This window comes from Herpailurus yagouaroundi, unplaced genomic scaffold (genome assembly GCF_014898765.1).
Source record: "Herpailurus yagouaroundi ecotype Mexico unplaced genomic scaffold, PumYag 67681, whole genome shotgun sequence".
Taxonomy (NCBI): domain Eukaryota; kingdom Metazoa; phylum Chordata; class Mammalia; order Carnivora; family Felidae; genus Herpailurus; species Herpailurus yagouaroundi.
Genome location: NW_024420481.1, coordinates 4,626,230 through 4,646,922, shown reverse-complemented (window position 1 = coordinate 4,646,922; position 20,693 = coordinate 4,626,230). Strand labels below are relative to the sequence as shown.

At 35.9% G+C, this 20,693-nt stretch overlaps 1 protein-coding gene across 6 annotated transcripts in view; it reads right to left on the bottom strand.

Moving 5' to 3' along the window:
- Nucleotides 1–20,693, bottom strand: part of SMARCA1 (SNF2 related chromatin remodeling ATPase 1) — a 71,951-nt gene that overhangs the window by 16,686 nt on the left and 34,572 nt on the right. For all 6 annotated transcript variants that reach the window (XM_040468135.1, XM_040468136.1, XM_040468137.1 and 3 more), the window contains 4 exons: nt 15,107–15,217; nt 14,731–14,844; nt 4,783–4,905; nt 2,339–2,471 (listed from right to left, as the gene is read on the bottom strand). In XM_040468135.1, the coding sequence (XP_040324069.1) occupies nt 2,339–2,471; nt 4,783–4,905; nt 14,731–14,844; nt 15,107–15,217 (481 nt within the window). The remainder of the gene's footprint in view (nt 1–2,338; nt 2,472–4,782; nt 4,906–14,730; nt 14,845–15,106; nt 15,218–20,693) is intronic.

Sequence of the window (20,693 nt, the reverse complement as noted above, 5' to 3'; positions counted from 1 at the left end):
TGGCTGAAGTCGGACGCTTAACCGACTGCGCCACCCAGGCGCCCCGAAAGGCCTTTTAATGGCATACTCTACATTCTCAAATTTTTCATTTTTAGAGCCTATCACAAAAGGAATGTTAGTGCTCTCTGATTTTTATTTGCGGAAGGGGGGGGCTTCAATAACAAACATTTATTTCTCACAGTTATGGAGGCTGAGAAGTCCCAAGATCAAGGTGCTGGAAGATTCCAAGTCCAGTGAGAGCCCAAACCCTGGTTCATAGATGATGGTCTTCCCAATGTGTCCTCACATGCTGGAAAGGGCAAGGGAGCTCTCTGGGGTCTCTTTTATAAGGGCACTAATCCCATTCGTGAGTACTCCACCCTTATGACCTAATCACCTCCCAACCCTACCTGCTAATACCATCACACTGAGGGTTAGGATCTCAACATCTAAATTTGGGGGGGAAACATTCAACCTATAGCACACAATCTGAACATTAGTGGGCCATTTTCTTCTTTGCGCTGGACGTTAACCACCCATCTCAGCATCACAAAAGAAACTGTCACTCTCTGGTTTTTATAAGCACCTTTGTTCATTTATTCATTCTCTCTTATTCATTCAGCATACAAATGCCTGCTATGTAGAATATACGAACAGCCAATTATATACACTTCTTTTATTGCAACCAACTACATGAAACCATTCTGATCTCCCCATCCTGTGACATGGCCCCAATTTAACCGTGCTGAGCCAGTCCTGCCACCGGGCTTGGTGTCAAATGTGAGAGAACATCTGATACGGTATCTTTCTGAATCACTTCTTTTCTTGCAATTTCATAAACACTGATGCTATTTTAAAGAAAATTCTACTTTGGAAAATCTCTCTGCACAAAATCTCTTATATTCTTTTCATTAGAATGAAAATGCTGTTAGAATTTCTCATCTATTTTTACCCTTTCTAAGCCCCCAAATGCTGTAAACTTATGTGATAAAGCTTACAAGTAATAGTATGCTATAGTGGAATCAAGGAAAAGGAAGTTCATAAATTTGGTATTATATGAAGTAAAAGCTCAATATAATCAGCCTCTAAATTCCTTGTTAATCACCAGAAACCCTCTCTGATTTCCAAAAGAAAAAGTGTCTTTTCTCTTATTAAACCTGGATTTCTTCAAGCACTAACAGTACAGATAAATTAAAAGCTGTTCCTAGGTTATATTAATTTTTGGTATATTTATTAGTATCCTCTCCCAGCTATTTTTCATGGCAAAAACACAGAATTTCAACTGTTAAAGCCACATAGGCTTTGAGGGGTTAGCACAGAAACCTAAACCTACTTTGTAATATTGTTTCTATAAGGGAAAAAAATGCTCTAGATTCTAAATAGCTGATACTCAGACTAAATTTGAAAGTTCAACCTATTTGTAAGTAAGAAAATTCCTGTTCTACATATAGAAAACTTGCAGAGATAATTACCTATTTTTACTAAGATTTCTTTCAGAAGCCTGAGGTTCCATGTGCTGCGACATGGGCATTCATATTAACTCTATATGCTTCAAGACCAAAGACACAGCTAAGTAAGGGAGAGGATTCCAGAACCAATCAAAAGATTTATTGTAGGGGGGTATCTGGGTGGCTCAGTAGGTTGAGCACTGACTTCGACTCAGGTCTTGATCTTGTAGTTTGTGGGTTCGAGCCGCATGTTGGGCTCTGTGCTGACAGCTCAGAGCCTGGAGCCTGCTTTGCATTCTCTCTCATTCTCTCTCTGTCTCTCTCTCTGTCTCTCTCTCTGTCTCTCTCTCTCTCTCTCAAAAATGAATAAACATTAAAAAATTTTCTTTTAATTAAAAAAATTTAAAAATTAAAAATAATTCTAGCAGTCTTTTTAGATCTATTCCAGCTTGCCTCAAGTTAATGGAATCCACATGACCTGTCTGGAGCTGATTAGAACTCTAAGGGTGTTGAGGACCTAAATTCCCTGAGAAGAATCTTCTACTTCAAAGATGTTCTAGAAAGACACAAATTCAATCTTCTGAACCTCAAGTCTCAGATCTGAATTGCCCATAAGAGGATCAAATTCCAGAGATGGGTAAGTGGGAAACTCATTTTGTCAATGCTCATTCAACAGCTACCCTTGTTTCGTTAGGACTTTACTTGGCTCGATAAGCTAACTGCTAAGGATAATAGCAGCCTGTTTAGGTAAATCTTATAATCTTATCGTGGAAATACAATTACATTTTATACTGTTACCTACAGTTTATGCTTAATAGTTTAAAAGATCTCTGAACAATGATACAATTAAATTGATACTAAAGAAATGAATAGGTTACAATTAAACACTATGTTTAAAGTTATACACAAACCTGAATACTCCATGACCTCTTCAGGTGATTTGCCCTCCACCTCTCGAGCTATATTATCAATGTCATCTCTTCCATACTTCTCATTAGCTTTAATAAACTGGTTAAAATCTCGCTTAGTCCAGTTTGTGAATCCCTGTGAACAAAATATTAAGCATCATCAACAGAGGTTAAATTAGCAAATCCATTTATCCATTTATTATTCTACATGTTTTTTACAATGATACATTAAAAACAGTTTGAAAGACTTAAAATGTTCCTCCTTATAAAATCCCAGGGTATTTTTGGAATCAGAAGTTGAGTGTTATAAAAATAACTGATTTTCTATCATGAAGAGATATACTTCTAAGTACTACAAATGGATTTATAGTTCCAAGATATTGTGTAGTTTTTAATTCCGTATTTTATAGATGCCTACATTAAAATACAAATGCACTGATATAAAAATGCTAATATAAAAACGAAGTCCTTTATATTTCAGTGCTTCAACAGTTTTTTTTCAGATCTGTTCCCATGTAAATTAAGAAAGGAATGTGGTTGCATTAAATCCAAAAAACTTAGAGGGAAAAATAAGAATGCAGAAAATATTTCATACTCTTTATAGCATTCCAAATTACAGGTGACCCTTGGGTTTGTTTTTTTGTTTTTTTGTTTTTTTGATGAATACAGTGCAGCACTATAAGTGTATCTTCTCTTCCTTATGATATACTTAATAACATTTTCTCTTCTCTAGCTTACTTTATTGTAACAATACAGTATGTAATACATGTAACATGAAAAGTATGTGTTAATCTGCTATTTATGTTAGCAGTAAGGCTTCCAGTAAACAGTAGGCTATTAGTAGATAAGCTTTGGGGGAGTCAAAATTACAGGAAATTTTTCAGCTTCATGGGGGGTCAGCATCCCTAACTCCCACATTGTTCAAGGGTCAACTGTACTGTGAATAAATAATTTCTATTCAAAATTGTATTCATAAAATAGAATCTGTATAATCAGAATATGACTGGTCCCACCCAATTTCCTTATTAAAAGATTGAACAGTTTAATCACTGTTTTAAATCTCTGGTATTATTAGCATGTCTGTGAAATCACAAAACCAAGAATTTGTTTTCTACTTCTTACTTCCCAACCCATAAAAATATGATATCCCTGGCAGTTCAAAACTCTATCCCTAGCTTTTAGTTGATGAAGATTTCAGGTGACCCCACATTTTGTTTCTTTGCCATGATTTTTGTATTAAGATTAATTATTTAAGGCACCAGAGAAAGATGTTTAAAGATGAATTCAACTACTAGGAGGAACAAAAAAAAATTGACTTTACTTCTAGTTACAAACTAAAGCAATTTCTCAGTTGATAATGTGTATTCACAATATACTGTACATTCACCATATACTACAAGCCAAGTAGTATTCTAAGACCAGAACTTTACTTTTGTGTTCAGGAAATAAATTGTGAAAGTACAACATGAATATTTAAATGTTTTATTTTATTCTGTGGTAAGTCCTAATATTCAGCCAAAGCAATTACATTGTCAAACTAAACTTTATGACTTCCAGGCATTTGGCTGCAAAACTTATGATTATACTTTGCAAAAATTCATTCAGTAAAGTTACACATCATAACAAAGATCTATATAATAAGATAAAAATACAAAACTATCTTTCAATAATTAATGTGGCCAACTTTCCTAGCACTGTGCTTTCCATATTTTTCAAAAGAACTTGTTGAATAAATAAATCTTGCTAGCAACTTTCTATATACTAAGGTGGTACCATCCGGTACATTTGTTTATTATCTTGCACGGGTCTTTTACACTGTAACTTTTTTTTATCTTCTACAGATTATTTGTGTATTACTTCTATACTCATAAAACTCATTAAACCAACAATGACCAGAAAGCATTAATATTTTGTTGAAATGAAAATGTTCCCTATTTAATAACTATTAGCTTTTAATTATACAATAATCACATTACAGGTTCAGAAATCTCTCATTGTTATATGAAAGTCCTTTCCAAGAAAGGATAAAAAGCATTTTGAGAATTACGAAATTATTCTAATAAAATATTAGTAGAGTACAATTTCAGAGGACAGTTCACAAAAATGAAATAAATTTAAACTTTGAAGAATATGCTCGTAATTACTGTCTACCAAGCTTCGTATGTGTATTAACTGAGTTTAGTATAATTGCTAAAATATGTCTTCTTAGTAACAACTGACACTTATATTTTGCATTTATGTATTCTCTAGCATTTCCAAATCATGTATTCTACAAATGGGATAAAAAAAAAAAGAGGAATATCTGATCTAAATGTATGTTTACAAAATAGCCCTGAGTGTTGCTGATGTGTCTAATCAGCCCATACAATAAAAGGTAAATGTGATCTGTTTTTTTTCTTTTTCTACTGGTTAATGAAGAAGCACTTCAGCCACTGAAAATATTTTACTTGTGTGAGAAGTTTTTCTTTTTCTTCAGTCTCTTCTGGTGTAAGAGGTTCAGCTCCATCAATCTTTTTTTGCTCCTCTCTTTGAGCCACAGCTGGATTGGGGATATCAGGATTCCTTGGGACCTATAAATCAAGAGATGAATTTTAATTAAACTGTTGAGAAAAATTAATTAAGGGTATATATATATATATATATACGTATCAATCTTAGAGTTATTTCAACAGTAAACAATATAAAGCCATACCAGAATGATACGGGAACCTTTCCACGTTCTTCCTACAATGCTATTACCAAAATAAAAACCATTTTTAAATGTGCCATGTGGTATTTTAGAGTTAAGCCCACAGCTAAATGCCACATTATATTCTAGATTTATTTATAACTGTGGAACAAAATACATCCTTGTAATATTGTAATATATGGTGGTAACAATAATACCATTATGCCAACACTAACATTATACAATAAAATTTCAAGCCCAGAAGAAACAAAAAGTTTGGCAGTACAAAAAGAACTCATACACACCTGGCAATATAGACCAGGGTAGAGAAGTGCAATGCACTCAATGCTCTGATCACTTCAAAATGCAAAAAGAAAGGAATGGTTTTACTGCCTGCCAGGGCATGGAAAGGGAGAGCAACTTCACATAAAATGCCAAGACTGGAAGAAGTGACAGGATAATGAAGAACCCAAACTCTACACTCTACATATATAGAGAATATATGTAAGAGGGAAAGGGTGGTCGAGTATGCGAACAGCTGTGATGCAATCAGCAGTCAAGAGAAAAAGATAAAGTAGCAGTGACCAACAGAAATTCTAGTGTTTAGGATACAGAGTTACAGATAAACTGACAACTAAGAAGAGAGTTCAAGTCCAAAAGAGTGGGGACAGAAGCTCAGCTCTCCAAGGAAGCAAGCAATCAGCCAGGCACCTGTATCTCAAAACCGCAGCCCCTATGTCCAGTGTGTCACAGTGAACACAACCAGTACAGCTCAGCAGTTTCAGCAGCATTCACTGTATGGATTGACAAACTAAGTCACTCAGCCCAAAGCCTCACACCATTTCTATGTGCATCTGCAGTAACGTAAGTAACATAAGAGGGCAAGTACCTAACATGTGTACTGCATTTTATAGTATTCCATTAAACATGAAAAGAAAAGGGTTGGGGCACCTGGGTGGCTCAGTCAGTTAAACGTCCAACTCTGGCTCGGGTCATGATCTTAAGGTCCTGGAGTTCGAGCCCTACATCGGGCTCTCTGCTGTCAGCACACAGCCCATTTCAGATTCTCTGTCCTTCTCTCTCTGTCCCTCCCCCACTCATGCTCTCTCTCTTAAAAATAAATACAAAAAAAATTTTTTAATTAAAAAAAAACAGGTTGACACTAAGCCTTCCACTGTTTGATATGCACACCTATCATAAACAACTCATTCCCTATGGTTTTACTACAATGTAATTATGATACACATCAGAGTACATTTTTCTAATTGTTGTACATATTGCATAGAGTTTGAAACCATAGTGTAACTTGAAAATAAATATTTTTTAATTTATTTTTTGAGAGTGAGTGAGTGAGCCAGTAAGCGTGAGCCAGGGAGGGGCAGAGAGTGGGGGGGGGGGGGCGGGGAGACAGAGGATCAGAAGCAGGTTCTGCATTGACAACAGTGAACCTGATGCAGGGCTCAAATTCACAAACCATGAGATCATGACTTGAGACAAAGTCAGACACTCAACAATAATTTTTAGTATTTTCATAATAATTTTTAAATTATTGTATCCAGTAGTTTTTTAAATGTAAACCCTACTAATTTTAAAAGAATTACTGAAAAAACAGGTTCATTTGCAATCATCAGTACCAGACAATCAAATTAGTAAGTACAGACTAAATGTCTATTATGTCTGTAGCACCATGACAGGTATTCACTGGAATATAAAATCAGTGGACATGGTCCTTGCCTACAGGAAGCCTCACAACCCAGTTGTGGAATTTTGAACTCTAAGGATTTGGGGAGCTGAAGAAGAGGCAAACAATATTTGAGGCTGGAACACTATGAGCAAAACCAGTAAAAGCAATGCCAGGAAGGATCATACAGGGTTTATGTTGAAAAGGGGTAAGAAACAAGGCCAGGTGGAGAGAGATTTACAAGCCTTTTAAACTACACAGTACACAACAGCAAGCCACTGGAGATTTTTCAATAGGAGACTAAAGTGTCAAAACGTGTTTTCACTTGGAAGCTTTGTGCTGGATGCACTGAAGTGTGGAAACGGCAAGAAAACCAGCTAAACGGCCATAATCTAGAAATGAGGTATGATCACCTGGCCTAAGATGGTTACAAATGTAAATGGAAAACGTATAAATTAAAAATGAAATGCAGGCCAGTGACAAGCATGACTAAAATAACTTTTATCAAAAAATATATATATAAAATAATTTTTCAATAGCTAAATTCAATTTTTAAATTACAGGCGCACCACCAATTCCATTCCTAACATATCTATCTATACAAAGGCTTTTACAAAGGGGTGCCTGAGTGGCTCAGTCAGTTGAGTGTCTGACTCTTGATTTTGGCTCAAGTCATGATCTCATGGTTCGTGGTTTTGAGCCACATCAGGCTTGGGATTCTCTCTCTCTCCCTCTCTCTCTACCCATTCTGCACTCTCTCAAAATAAATAAATAAACTTAAAAAAAATACTTTTGCAAAAATGTTCACAGCTTTACCCCCAACAGCCAAAAGCCAGAAAACAGCCCAGATGTCCATCAACATGAGAACAGATAAGCAAACTGGTATATCCTTACAATGGGATAGTACTTAGCAGTAAAAAGGAATGAGCCACCAAGAATGGGACATGAATGAATCTCAAAAACATTATGTTAAGAGAAAAACACCTTACACATAACACATGATTACATTAATGTGAAATTCTAGAGTAAATAACTAATCTATGGAGGAAAATACTATCAGAAAGGTGGTTGTCTCTGGGGAGTGAGTATAGAGATTGACTGGGAAGAGGCACTTTCTGGGGTGACGGTAATATGCTATATCTCCATAGGGGTTTAGTTCTGCAAATATACATTTGTCAAAATACAATGAATGAAACACTTAAGATTTATACATTTCATTGTATGCTAATTTTACCTTGAAAAAAGTATCAAATAAATATTGAACACTGGCTAATAATATGCACGTTGAAGTGTTTCTGAGTGAAATATACTTAGGTCTGCAACTCTGAAATGCATAAAAAATAAGCTGGATATCCATTTGCTAGAAGGCTGGAGAAACGGACAAATAGGTGATAAAGCCAATATAGTAAGATATAAATTGAAGAATATATGTGGTGTGTATGTAGATGTTCACTATACAATCATTTCAATATTTTTATATGGTTAAAATTTTTACATAACAAAATGTTTGGAAAAAATTACAGACAGAGCTTTAAAAAGTTTAATAGACCTGGGGTGCCTGGTGGCTCAGTTGGTCAAACATCCAACTTTGGCTCAGGTCATGATCTCACGGTTCATGAGTTCAAAAGCCCGCATTGGGCTCTGTGCTGACAGCTCAGAGTGTGGAGCCTGCTTCAGATTCTGTGTCTCCCTCTTTCTCTGCTCCTCCCCTGCTTGCACTCTCTCTCTCAAAAATGAATAAACATTAAAAACATTTTTTTAAAAAAAGTTTAATAGACCCTTGGTGATATATGAAATTACTGTGACTTTAAGTTTTAATTTTAACTGAGAAAAACTTATTTAATCTTAAGATATTTCTCTATGAAATAGCTTCAAAATTTCCATGTCCAAGAAACCATTTTAACAAAGTACATATTTTATAAACATCTAATTTTATGCCAGAAAATGGAAATACACCTGGAAACATACCTGCACAAAATAAACTGCTCATTCCTATGCAGATATACCCAATACTAAAAATTTCCCCCTTGAACTTTAACAAAAGCAAAATCATAATACTATATTACACCATTAGATTTTAGGCTCCTTGGCAGACTACTTTTTCCACATCTACTGCTAATATTTTCAGTGCAGCAAAACTTTAGAAGGACTTCATCTGTGTTATGTTTACTATTTTAATTAAAATACCTAACCGCTAAAATTTCTAGTATTAGAAATTACTCAAAATGCCTACATTCCCATATCTCTTCCTATAATATTCATTTTTAAAAGGTATTATTTTTTCATTTGTCATATTTGAAGCTGGAGAAAGCTGTAGAACATTCTAACATTTATCTTCAATAAAAAATTCGTTAGGGACAGATACAGACATTTGACAAATGGAGAAAGTTCTATAATCTCCGTGAGTTTTGTACATATTTTATAAATATGTTCTTATCAGCATTAAACTTCCTGGAGTGATTTCAAAGTGCCATATAAGAACTAAGTAAATAAATCATAGAGATACCTACACACTACCTGAAATATTCATACTGTATGTCTTACTGATGCCCCTCCCCCCAGTAACACTTAATACAGCCACAATAAACTAAAAGTTATCTTTCGAGAGGAAACATCTCCATTATTACTTGGATTTCTAGTCAGACATTAAGGAATGTGCAACTAAGAGCGGTGTTCCATTGAAAAGTGAAAAAAAAAATTTGGTCATGGTCAGAATGAGTTTTAGGAAGCCTTTCATAGAAATATGGAACAATGAATTAAATGCAGCGGCACACAAAGTCATGTAGTGACCTGAAATCAGCACATGGTACTGTCCTGCCACTGCAAACAGCTGGCTCACGATGGCACATTACCAAAAACTCACAGAGATTATAGAACTTTGTCAAGTGTCTGTATCTGTCCCTAAAGAATATTTTATTGAAGATAAATGTTAGAATGTTCTACAGCTTCCTCCAGCTTCAAATATGGCACAGGTCTTTCACACCAGATCTTAGACTCAATGGGACTTACAGATCCTGTTTTTTTTTTTTAATTCTGCAATCGAAATTTCAATGAAGTCATCCTCTTCCAACAGAAAGATTTCAGGGAACAAGTGATTAAACACACTGAGTAACTCATTTAAGTTGCAAGGGCAGTAAAGCTTCTGAATGTGTCTAACTTGCAATAAGGTCAAAGCTAAGACAGCAGGGAGAATTGGCACATGATGCACTGCTATCCAACAAGTGGTTAGGGCAAAACAAAACAAACAAAACTTCTCAGGTTCAAATAAAATAAAATGCTTTAATTCCAGATGTTATCATGAGCAATATTGTTGTGACCTTGTTGTGCTGAGTATCAGGGGGAAAAACAAAATAAAATTAAAAATGCAAATAGGCAGGCTCTGGAGAAAAAATGTTCTTTACTAAGTGCTTCAAAAGTACAGAGCCCCCAACTAGACCCACCCAAAATCACTACAGAATAAGACTATGGGGGCTCAAAATGGACAAAACAGTACCATGCACCACAATACCCCCAGCTATAAGACAACACCTCTCTCCCCAACAATCCTTTAAGCAGAAAGGGGGCAAGAGTCCTTTTTAAGAACCTAACTATACTTCGAGAATACCAGGTAGTTTCACTGTAGCAGTTGTGTTCAACTGAGAATAAACCATTGCTCCATTCACTTTGTAGCTCTAGTGAGTTTTCTATAGCTATAGGGGAAAAAATGTTAGATACCTCTGAGAAGATATGTATAACAGTTATTAATATCACATGGTCCTGGGAAAAAAAAACTTTTGCAGAGGACTAGCATGCCATGCTCCTCTGCCTATAGTCTCAACTCCAACATGACACCCACCCAATTGAAGCACACACCTTAGCTCAGATCTGCATCCCCTGGTAAAGAATGGAAGAGACAAGGTTCAGAAACAGCCAACATCCAGAATGTACTCTTATTTGTGTTATAAATCCTCAACTAAATAAATATGCATATGGAGGATCAAGGCAAGTCTTAAGATGACACAAACACAATCCACGATGAGGCTGAAGAGAACACACAGCTAGTAGAGTGGTAGGAGATAAATTCTCCTTCCACCATCGCCACCATGCTCCAAGCTGCCATCATCTTCTCTCATCTTTTCATCCTTCAACAGCCGCCTGGCTGGTGTCCCTGCGTAAAGTCATCATTCTCTGTATGTAGCCAGGGTGATCTTTTAAAAAATGTAAATCTGATCATACTCCACATCTTAAAAGTTGTTTAACCTAGGGCAAATTACTCAACCTCTATGTGCCTCAGTTTCCCCATCTGTAAAACAAAAATACAGTCTCAGGGCTGTTAGGAGGATAATGAGCCAATCTTTTTATTTTTAAATTTTTTTTAACGTTTATTCATTTTTGAGAGAGAGAGAGAAACATAGCACGAGCGGGGGAGGGGCAGAGATAGCGGGAGACACAGAATCCGAAGCAGGCTCCAGGCTCTGAGCTGTCAGCACAGAGCCCGCCGCGGGGCCGAACCCACGAACCATGACATTGCGACCTGAGCTGAAGTCGGACGCTTAATCGACTGATCCACCCAGGCATCCCGAGCTAATCTTTTTAAATAACTTAGAACAGAAAGCAACACAAGTAAGGACCAAATAGGTAACTGCTATTAGTATTTCACGACCCACTCACCCCTCCACCTTAAGAACGTCTCAATGGTTTTCCTTTGCTCTAAAGCTAAAGTTCAACTTAATGGGACCTACAATTAATGTTCAGTTAATGACCCACTCCACAACTTCATCTCACCCCTCTCCCTCATCACTCCTTACCAACCCTGGTCTGCCTTCAGTTTCTGAAGGGGCAATCCTCCTTCCTACTGTAACACCTTTGTACCTATGGTTTCTCCGATGAGCTCTTCTCTCCCACACTTCATACTTTGGCTAATTCCTGTGCATCTCTCTGATCTCAACTTAATGACACTGCCTTAGGGACCAACTCCCTGATCTCCCAATCCACATTTGATACCCATATCATGTTCCCTTGCAGCACCCTCTGTAAGCATAGAAAACAACTAATGCCATTACTCTGTTGTATCAACTTAATATCCATCTCCTCCAATGAAACACAAGTTCCATGCACTGAGGGACCTTGTCTGTCTTATTCACTACTTTATCATCAGTGCACGTCATAGGACCTGGCACAGAGGAGTCCTCAGTAAATATGAATTAAATGAAAAACAGCCCTCCTTTCACTCATACTCCCTTCTCCTGTTACTTCTCTCTGGGAGGTGAGGAAGAGAAAACAGCAAGGTGCCATAGCGTGGATTCCATGCCATCTTCCCTTTCCTCATTCATCCCTGTCCTCCCTCCTTCCACCTGCCTGCTTCTTGTCACCCTCTGCAGCTGTCCCTTCATTCCTCTCTCTACTAGGGTTTCTCTCTCCTCCATCTCCTTCCAGTTGGCTACTACCCAAATATGATTGTAAGACCTCACCCCTAACCACAAACTGCCCGTAATGAAAGGCACTGCTTACATTAAAACCAGAGTTGTGGCGAGAATGTGGTGGGCACTGTACTATGACAGGGAAAAGAATTTCAGTATCTCCAAAGGAGCACCAATAGTTATATCCACAGAGATGATTTTTTTCATTGCTGCTATTTGACTACCACTTGGCTTACCTCCCAAACAACATGTCACACCACTATAAACACAGTCCTTATTTAGGACTGCAAAGAGAAGCACGGTTATGTCACATGCAGAAATAGCCCAGAATGCCTGGGGGAAAGAGCATAGCATTTGAACAGTGAGAACTCAGGTTTGAGACCAGCACCCTTGGCAACTCTGTTAGCTATGTGAACTTGAACAAGTCTTTTAACCTCTCTGAACTTCGGTCTCCTCATGTCTTATATGGAGGAGATAACACCAATGTCACAGGACTGTTAGAAATCAGATGAAGTGTGTGATAAAGGATTTCATAAATTATAAAAGGCTCTATACAGATATTTGATTAATAACTGGGTCTAACATTTCAATTAATTTTCAAGTCTCACTGATAACAGTCCATAAAAGTAACAATATAACGATTAACATTTTTATAACTTTAGTGGGATAATATATATTTGTAATTTGTTCACCTCATGAAATATTACTAATCACTTTATTAATATACTATTTTCATTTTTATTTTGAATCATTATTAAAATAACGTTATTATCACTATTTTTGAAATATTGGATAATTCTCCATTAATTTTACAGTTTCTTCTGGCATATTGCCATTTTCACTTTCTTTGAAACTGATTTTACTCCTGGTCTGAATGTTCAACCATGGTACTTTTACTCTTTCACAACTTCCTAAGACAGATTTTATCCAGTCATGTTGATTCAATACATTCAAATTTAATCACATTTCCTAAGCAGATTATAATTAACTACTTATATTCACCTTAAGTTTCTTGTTCCTGTTTATATATATTGAAATTTAGTACATAAATAGCAAGCAAACCTTTTTTGCTCCATTTCAAATGGTACTGCTCTCACTCTGGACAAACAGTAGAAATACTCTAGAAATTCACTCTACTTTCAAAATATAAATGAACTAAGCATCTTATATACATGAAGCTGTTCTAGACACAACTACTAATCAAAATAATTGGGTATAGTTCCACTTGTGATAAAGGTTCACAAAATAAATTAAAGCATAGCTTCCAATGCATGAAACAGAAAAGCTCATAAAACTACAATAGTGTTAATATTTTTTAAGTTTATTTATTTATTTTTGAGAAAGAGAAAGAGAAAGGAAGGGACAGAGAGAATCCCAAGCAGGCTCTACACCAACAGCACAGAGACCAACATGGGGCTGGAACTCACGAACCATGAAATCCTGATCTTAGCCAAAATCCAGAGTTGGACACTTAACCGACTGAGCCACCCAGTCCCTAGTGTTAATATTTTTTATAATTTTGTTTATACTACTGAATTTTATACCTTGGTCATCCCTTTCCATTCACCAGAAAGTGAGTTTCAGCATATAGAAATAACCAGGTATGCTTAATCTCTCAGTGTGAAAGCTTTAGGGTGACAAACATTTCACTCACTAAAAATGGGTTCCTATCTACTTAAAAATTAAGAGTTTTGATTTCCAAACTATCATTTTTTAAAGTTTATTTAAATGTTTATTCATTATTTTGAGAGAGAGAGTGTGTGAGTGGGGAGAGGAGCAAAGAGAGTGGGAGAGAAAGAATCCCAAGCAGGCTCCACGCTGTCAGCACAGAGCCAGAAGTGGAGCTCCATCTCATGACCTTGAGATCAAGACCTGAACCAAAATAGACACTTAACCAACTGAGCCACACAGGCACTCATCTAAAAGATCATTTTAAAATGTTAAAATTCATTATAATGTCTATTATTAGCTTTAACACCTACGTGGCAACAATCAAATAAACACCAACAGTGCTTTCATCAACCCAAGAACAATAAATACAAAAGTATTATTTCTTGATCTTATTAAGGAAAATGATTTAAAAAAAAAAAACCTCCTGTCATCTATCATATATTCACTTCTAATTAAAGTTAATTGTTCGATTGTTCTTTCTACATAGTCTCTGACCAAACACTAGCATTATTAAAATAATGTTATTATCACTATTTTTGAAATATTGGATAATTCTCCATTAATCCCATTTCAAATTCATCCTATTGGTGACTTGATAGTTTGATGCTTTACTTCTAGTTAAACCTCCTCTTTGGTTTTAAAAACACCACTAATTTGAATTATTCTGATGTTCTCTCACATTAAAATGGAATTCTTTCCAGTCAACTTTAACAGATTATATTAGTTTAGAAGATTATATTATAGGGCTTCCTGGGTGGCTTAGTTAAGCATCTGAGTCTTAATTTTAGCACAGGTCATGATATCACAGTTTGTGGGATCAAGCCCCACATCAGGCTTCACGCTTGCTGGAGCCTGCTTAAGATTTCCTCTCTCCCTCTTCCTCTACCCTTCCCCCACCTGCATGCATACACTCTCTCCTCAAAAAAATTATACTAATCTGAAAACTTTTAAAAATAATAAATACTTGAAAAATTACCTTATAGCCTATTGTCTTCCTGTAATAAAGAATTTCCTTTTCCAGGAGCTCAAACAAACGTGGTGGGAAAAACTGAAAATCCTGAACATTTGGCTGCTTTGGAGGTCGGGGAGCCTATGGGGGGAAATGCATTATACACATATTTGTTTTCAGTACATGAAGTGAACATACTTATCTTTAACTATTTCTTTAATATATAGAAAAATAAATATAATAAGTCCTTTTATATAAGGCTGGGCATACCAGCTACTTTTCTACATTGTTGTTATATTTTAAAGACTATAATTTCACACTAATATAAACCAATCTAAATCACAGACCATGTTACAGGAGAATTCTGCTGTAGAGCAAAACAACAGAGCTCATTCTTTTTTACCTTTGGAATCTTTGGCTCACTGACACGTAAAGCCTCTCTAAAGTAGGCATCCACTGCGTAGTTTGCCTTGCGTTCTCGTTTAGGAGGTTCGATCCATTCCACCATCCCAAGCTATACACAGTAAGAACAAGGAATTTAATTATTCCAAAATGTTTATAAAAAATCAAATACAGCAAAGTTGCACAAGCATGAGAAAACTAAAGCTATTAGGAAGAATCAAACTTGCTTTAGATGTCACAATTATGTATCCCAAGTTCCAAAACCTTGTACCATACAGGCCAAGTTCAGGTTCAAGGATGCTTATCTTTTTCCTTTTTTTTTTGTAAATAAGTTTAATTCTTATTTTAAAAAAAACCTACTTCTTCCTTAGTAACTGGGAAGAATTTGCACAATCAGATTAGTATTTTATGTTAAAATGAATACACAGTATCTAATACAGATGGAAGACTAACATTGATTCTGGTGACTGTGTCAAGTGTATGAATTAGAAATAGCTGAATGGAGTATGATGAATATCAACACAACAGGCATGTGTCCCTTCAAATCAAGAGTTAAGTAAGGTCTTGGGGCACGTGGGTGGCTCAGTCAGTTGAGCATCCAACTTCAGTTCAGGTCATGATCTCACCAGCTCATGAGTTCGAGCCCCACATTGGGCTCAGTGCTGACAGCTCAGAGCCTGGAGCCTGCTTCAGATTCTGTCTCCATCTCTCTCTCTCTCTCTGCCCCTTCCCCACTCGCACACTCTGTCTCTCTCTCTAATGTAAATAAACAAATTTTTTAAAAAGATGTAAAATGAAGTAAGGTCTTAGTAAGACAGCTGTGGGAAAAATCAGTGGAATCAGAAAGACCTGAATTTGAAACCAGGTTCTGCCACTTTACCAGTTGTAGAACTTGGGGAAGATTAATTTCTCCCTCTATGAAGTGGGAATAGTAATACCTAACTTTAGGATTAAATGTGACCATGTAAGTGAAGGTATTAAATAAACTGCCAGGAGGTAAGTGTAAATTATTATTAAATATCCAAAGTTGGGTGAACAATGATTAGGTCACATTAAAAGACTTTACCCCAATATTAACTAGAAAATACAATTTAAAAGCCAATAGGCAAAACTGACAATCCAAAATTCTGGAGTCTCAAGAGATGGTTTTCCAGTTCAGATATTTTTTTTTTTTTTTTGGTTTCAGAGTGTCTATCCTAGTGCCTGTACACAAAAGAGGCCATTAATCTATAATTAATACCACTCTATTTGATTCTATCTGAGGGTTGAGTTCCAACCTTGGTATCCTATTTTAAGAATGGATGAAAAACCAAGATGACTAAGATGGTCAGAGATCTACAAACTCTCAGTGTCCAGAGAAGGGAAGACTAAAGACAGACATAATGGTGGCATTCACATATGTAAAAGTCTATCAAATAGAAGAGAACACAGTTCTCTTTTGAGCCATAAGGTTAAAACCAATGGGGAAAGTAAACTGCTACTTGATATAATTTAACAAATATGTCGTAAATACCTATTTTATTATTTACAAGTCAGTGTCATGGATACAAAGATGAATAAAATAATGTCTTCCATCAAGGAGCTTGTAAGTCAAATAAGAAGTGTTATGAGAAGCAAAAAACATAAAACAGTGAAATGAACTCTCCCAAGGAGTATGATTCCCAACATGACCACATGCAAATAGAGGCTGGATAACTGTCCTACATGCTCTAGGTGGGATTTCTTAATTACAAAAAAGGTCGGACTAAATGACCTTTAAGTTATCTTTTAACTCTAAAAGCTTATGAAATACAGATAGTATAATGTAAGTTTACATAAAATAAAAATACTCAGTGAAATGAGTTTTGTTTTTTTCCCCTCAACTGAATTAAAGTTAGAGGATAGTAACAGAAAAGATGTTTTATTAATAACCAATATGTTATTTGTCTCAATTGGGATAAAAATAAATCAATAATAATTTAAATTAACTTAATCAAAAGTAATGTACTGGCCATTTAACCCAAACTTACATGCAAGTCTAGGTATTCAAACTTGGAATAAGCATTAAGGGTCAATTCCCAAACTTTGAAAAACACCAAATGGTGCTGAATTAGTTTTAGATAAGTAAATTAATACAAACTAATTCAAGTTGATTTCTTCAGGATCAATGTCAGTCATTATGATTCAATTTACCGGACAGACATGGCTGTAAAGTAATGCAACTGGTTCAACAAATCATATATGAACATCTACGTCATTATATAATTCCCATGATTTATGTACAAACCACATTCTTCTATGTTTTCAATTCTCTTCAAAGGATAATATTAACCTATTTTTTGAACCTATCTAGAAAATATGAAAAGCCAGAAATAAAAGGTCATCTCAAGTCAGAATATTTTTAAAAATCTTATTTGGCCATTCAATTATAAAAACACAAGTCATCATAATTATTACTAAAATTTCTCTATATGTGTACATTACTTTGCTAGAAATGGAAGCACAGGAAAACCTGATATATTAGAAAGACAAATATTTTACTAAGTCTAATTTTACTCTAAGAATGTAGATATGAAGATCCACTGATATTTAGACTTTTCGCTGTTTAATATTTTTCCACTTTATAAAACACTCTTATTACCAATAAGCCCATGGAAATAACTGTAAAGTTTACAAAATTCATACCACACAATGAGATCTGGAAAACAATTTCTACCTTATGCATGCAAGCCATCACGTTCATCTCATCAGAATAAAACGTAAACAGTCTAAACTAAGATTACAGATAGAACCACCAAATAGATGTAAGTGAAGACACTAAAAACTACCAGAACTAATGATAGCAACAGAGCATTATCAGCATACTAGTTGCAATGCAAACTAAAATGGCTCACCTCTCATTCTTCAGTAAAATCAATATCCAAAATAAGCTTTCTTATTTTAACAAAATTCATTTCTGTGAGTTAAAAATATAACAGCCTTATGGAACAATTTCAGCAAACAAAATGATAAAATTATATTATAACTCAGAAAGTGAAATAAATATCCATGAGTCCATGCTGATATAAATAATTGAATATATAAATAAATGGGAAGGGACAGGTCTTCCTTACAGAAAACTCTCCACTAATAAGTGTAGGAGGAATGAAAGGAAAACAAAATTACTATTAGGCAAACACCACAATAATAACTATTGCAGGCAAACTCCAATACATGCTTAAATCAATGGGTATGTTTGAGGAGTATATTCCCCAAGATATTTATCAAGTACAAAGGGAAAATGGTAACTCTACAGTGAAGAAACCCAGAAGACACCACCTCAACTAAGTGATCAAGGTTAACAGTCCCTACAATACAACACAGCAACATCTTATATTCCCTGGTAAGATGTACTGAGGACATAACATCTCTTCCATGGCATTCTTGCCAAAAAATACATAATCCAATCATGAGATAATGTCAGACAAATCCAAAATGAGAGACAAACTACAAAATAACTGACCAATACTCTTCAAAATGGTAAAAACTGGGAAAGACAAAGAAATACTGAGAACACAGATTAAAAGAGCCTAAAAATATCAGCAAAAAAATGCAATCTGGGTCAACAGAATGAGAAGACAGGCTCAGAATGACAGAAAATATTTGCAAAACATAGCTTATAAATGACTATTATCCAAAATATACAAAAAACTCCTAAAATTCAACAATAAGAAAACAACCTGATTTTAGGTGTTTTTTTTTTTAAGTAGGCTCCACACCGAAGATGGGGCTTGAACTCACAGACTCCAAGAACCAGAGTCACATGCTCTACTGACAGAGACAGTGAGGTGCCCCACAAACAACCTGATTTTAAAAATGGGCAAAGGGGGCATCTGGGTAGCTCAGTCGGTTGGGCGTCTGACTTCAGCTTGGGTCATGATTTCACCTTCTGTGAGTTCGAACCCCACATCTGGCTCTGTGCTGACAGCTCAGAGCCTGGAGCCTGCTTCTGAGTCTGTGTCTCCTCTCTCTCTGCTCCTCCCCTGCTCATACATTCTCTCTCTCTCTCTCAAAAATAAATAAACATTAAAAATTTAAAAATAAATAAATAAAAATAAAAATGGGCAAAGGATCTGAAAAGATGCCTTGCCAAAGAAGACATACAGATGGAAATAAGCAAAAGCAAATAGGCTGAACATCTTCTGTCAGTGAAATACAAATGAGAACAATGAGATACTACTACACACCTGTTAGAATGGCCAAAATCCAGAACATTGACAACACCAAATGCTAGTGAGAATGTGGAGCAACAGGAACTCTCATTCACTGCTCATAGGAATGCAAGAAGAGTTGGCAGCTTCTTACAATACTAAACATAAACTTACCATGTACTCTAGCAACCATGCTCCTTGGTAACTACCCAAAGGAGTTAAACTCTCTGTCCATCCAAAAACCTGCACATGGGTTTTTATGAGAGCTTTATTCATAACTGCGAAAACTTGGAAGCAACCAGGGTGTCCTTCAGTAGGTGAATGAATAAATAAATTGTAACACATCCAGACAATGGAGTATTACTCAGCATTAAAAAGAAAAGAGCTATCAAGCCATGAAAAAAACAGAAGCCACCTTAAATGCATACTACTAAATCAAAGAAGCCAATCTGAAAAGGCTACATACTCTAGGATTCCAACTATATAATATTCTGGAAAATGCAAAATTATGATGACAGTACAAAGATCAGTGGTTGCCAGAGGCTGTAGAGACAGAGAAATGAATAGGTAGTGTACCAAGGACTTTTAGGGCAGTGAAACTATTCTGCATGATACTCTAATGGTGGATACATGTCATCATACATTTATCCATACCCACAGAATGTATAACACCAATAGTGAACTCTAACATAAAAGATGGACTTTGAATGATAATGATGTATCAGTGTCAGTTCAATTTTAACAAATATACCACTCTGATATGGGAAACTGGTAGTGCAGTAGGCTATGTTTGTTTGGGGCAGGGAGAATATGGGAACTCTTTGCATTTTCTGCTTGATTTTGCTGTGAATCTAAACTGCTCTTTAAGGCTTCAGGGGTGGCTGGGTGGCTCAGTCAGGTAAGCGTCCAACTTCGGCTCAGGTCATGATCTCATGGTTCATGAGTTCAAGCCCCACATTCGGCTCTTGGAGCCTCCTTTGGATTCTGTGTCTCCCTCTCTCTCACTGCCCCTCCCCTGCTTATGCTCTGTCTCTGTCTGTCTCCCTTTCTCAAAAATAAATAAACATTAAAATAAATTTTTTTAAATAAAGCTCCATTTTTAAAAATTGCAATGTTGAGACCCTGGATTGTATTTCCTAGAACAGAGAAAGAACATTAGGGAGAAAATGTGTTTATTTCCTGGACTTGATAATTGTACTATGATCATGTAAATTGTTAACATTAGGGGAAGCTGAGTGAAGGATACATGTGAACTCCATATTATTTTTTGTAATGAAGTCTAAGTCATTTAAAATTTAAAAAAATTTAGGGGCACCTGGGTGGCTCACTCAGTCAAACATTTAACTTCAGTTCAGGTCATGGTCTCTCTCACAGTTCCTAGGTTCGAGCCCCACATCAGGCTCTGTGCTGATAGCCAGA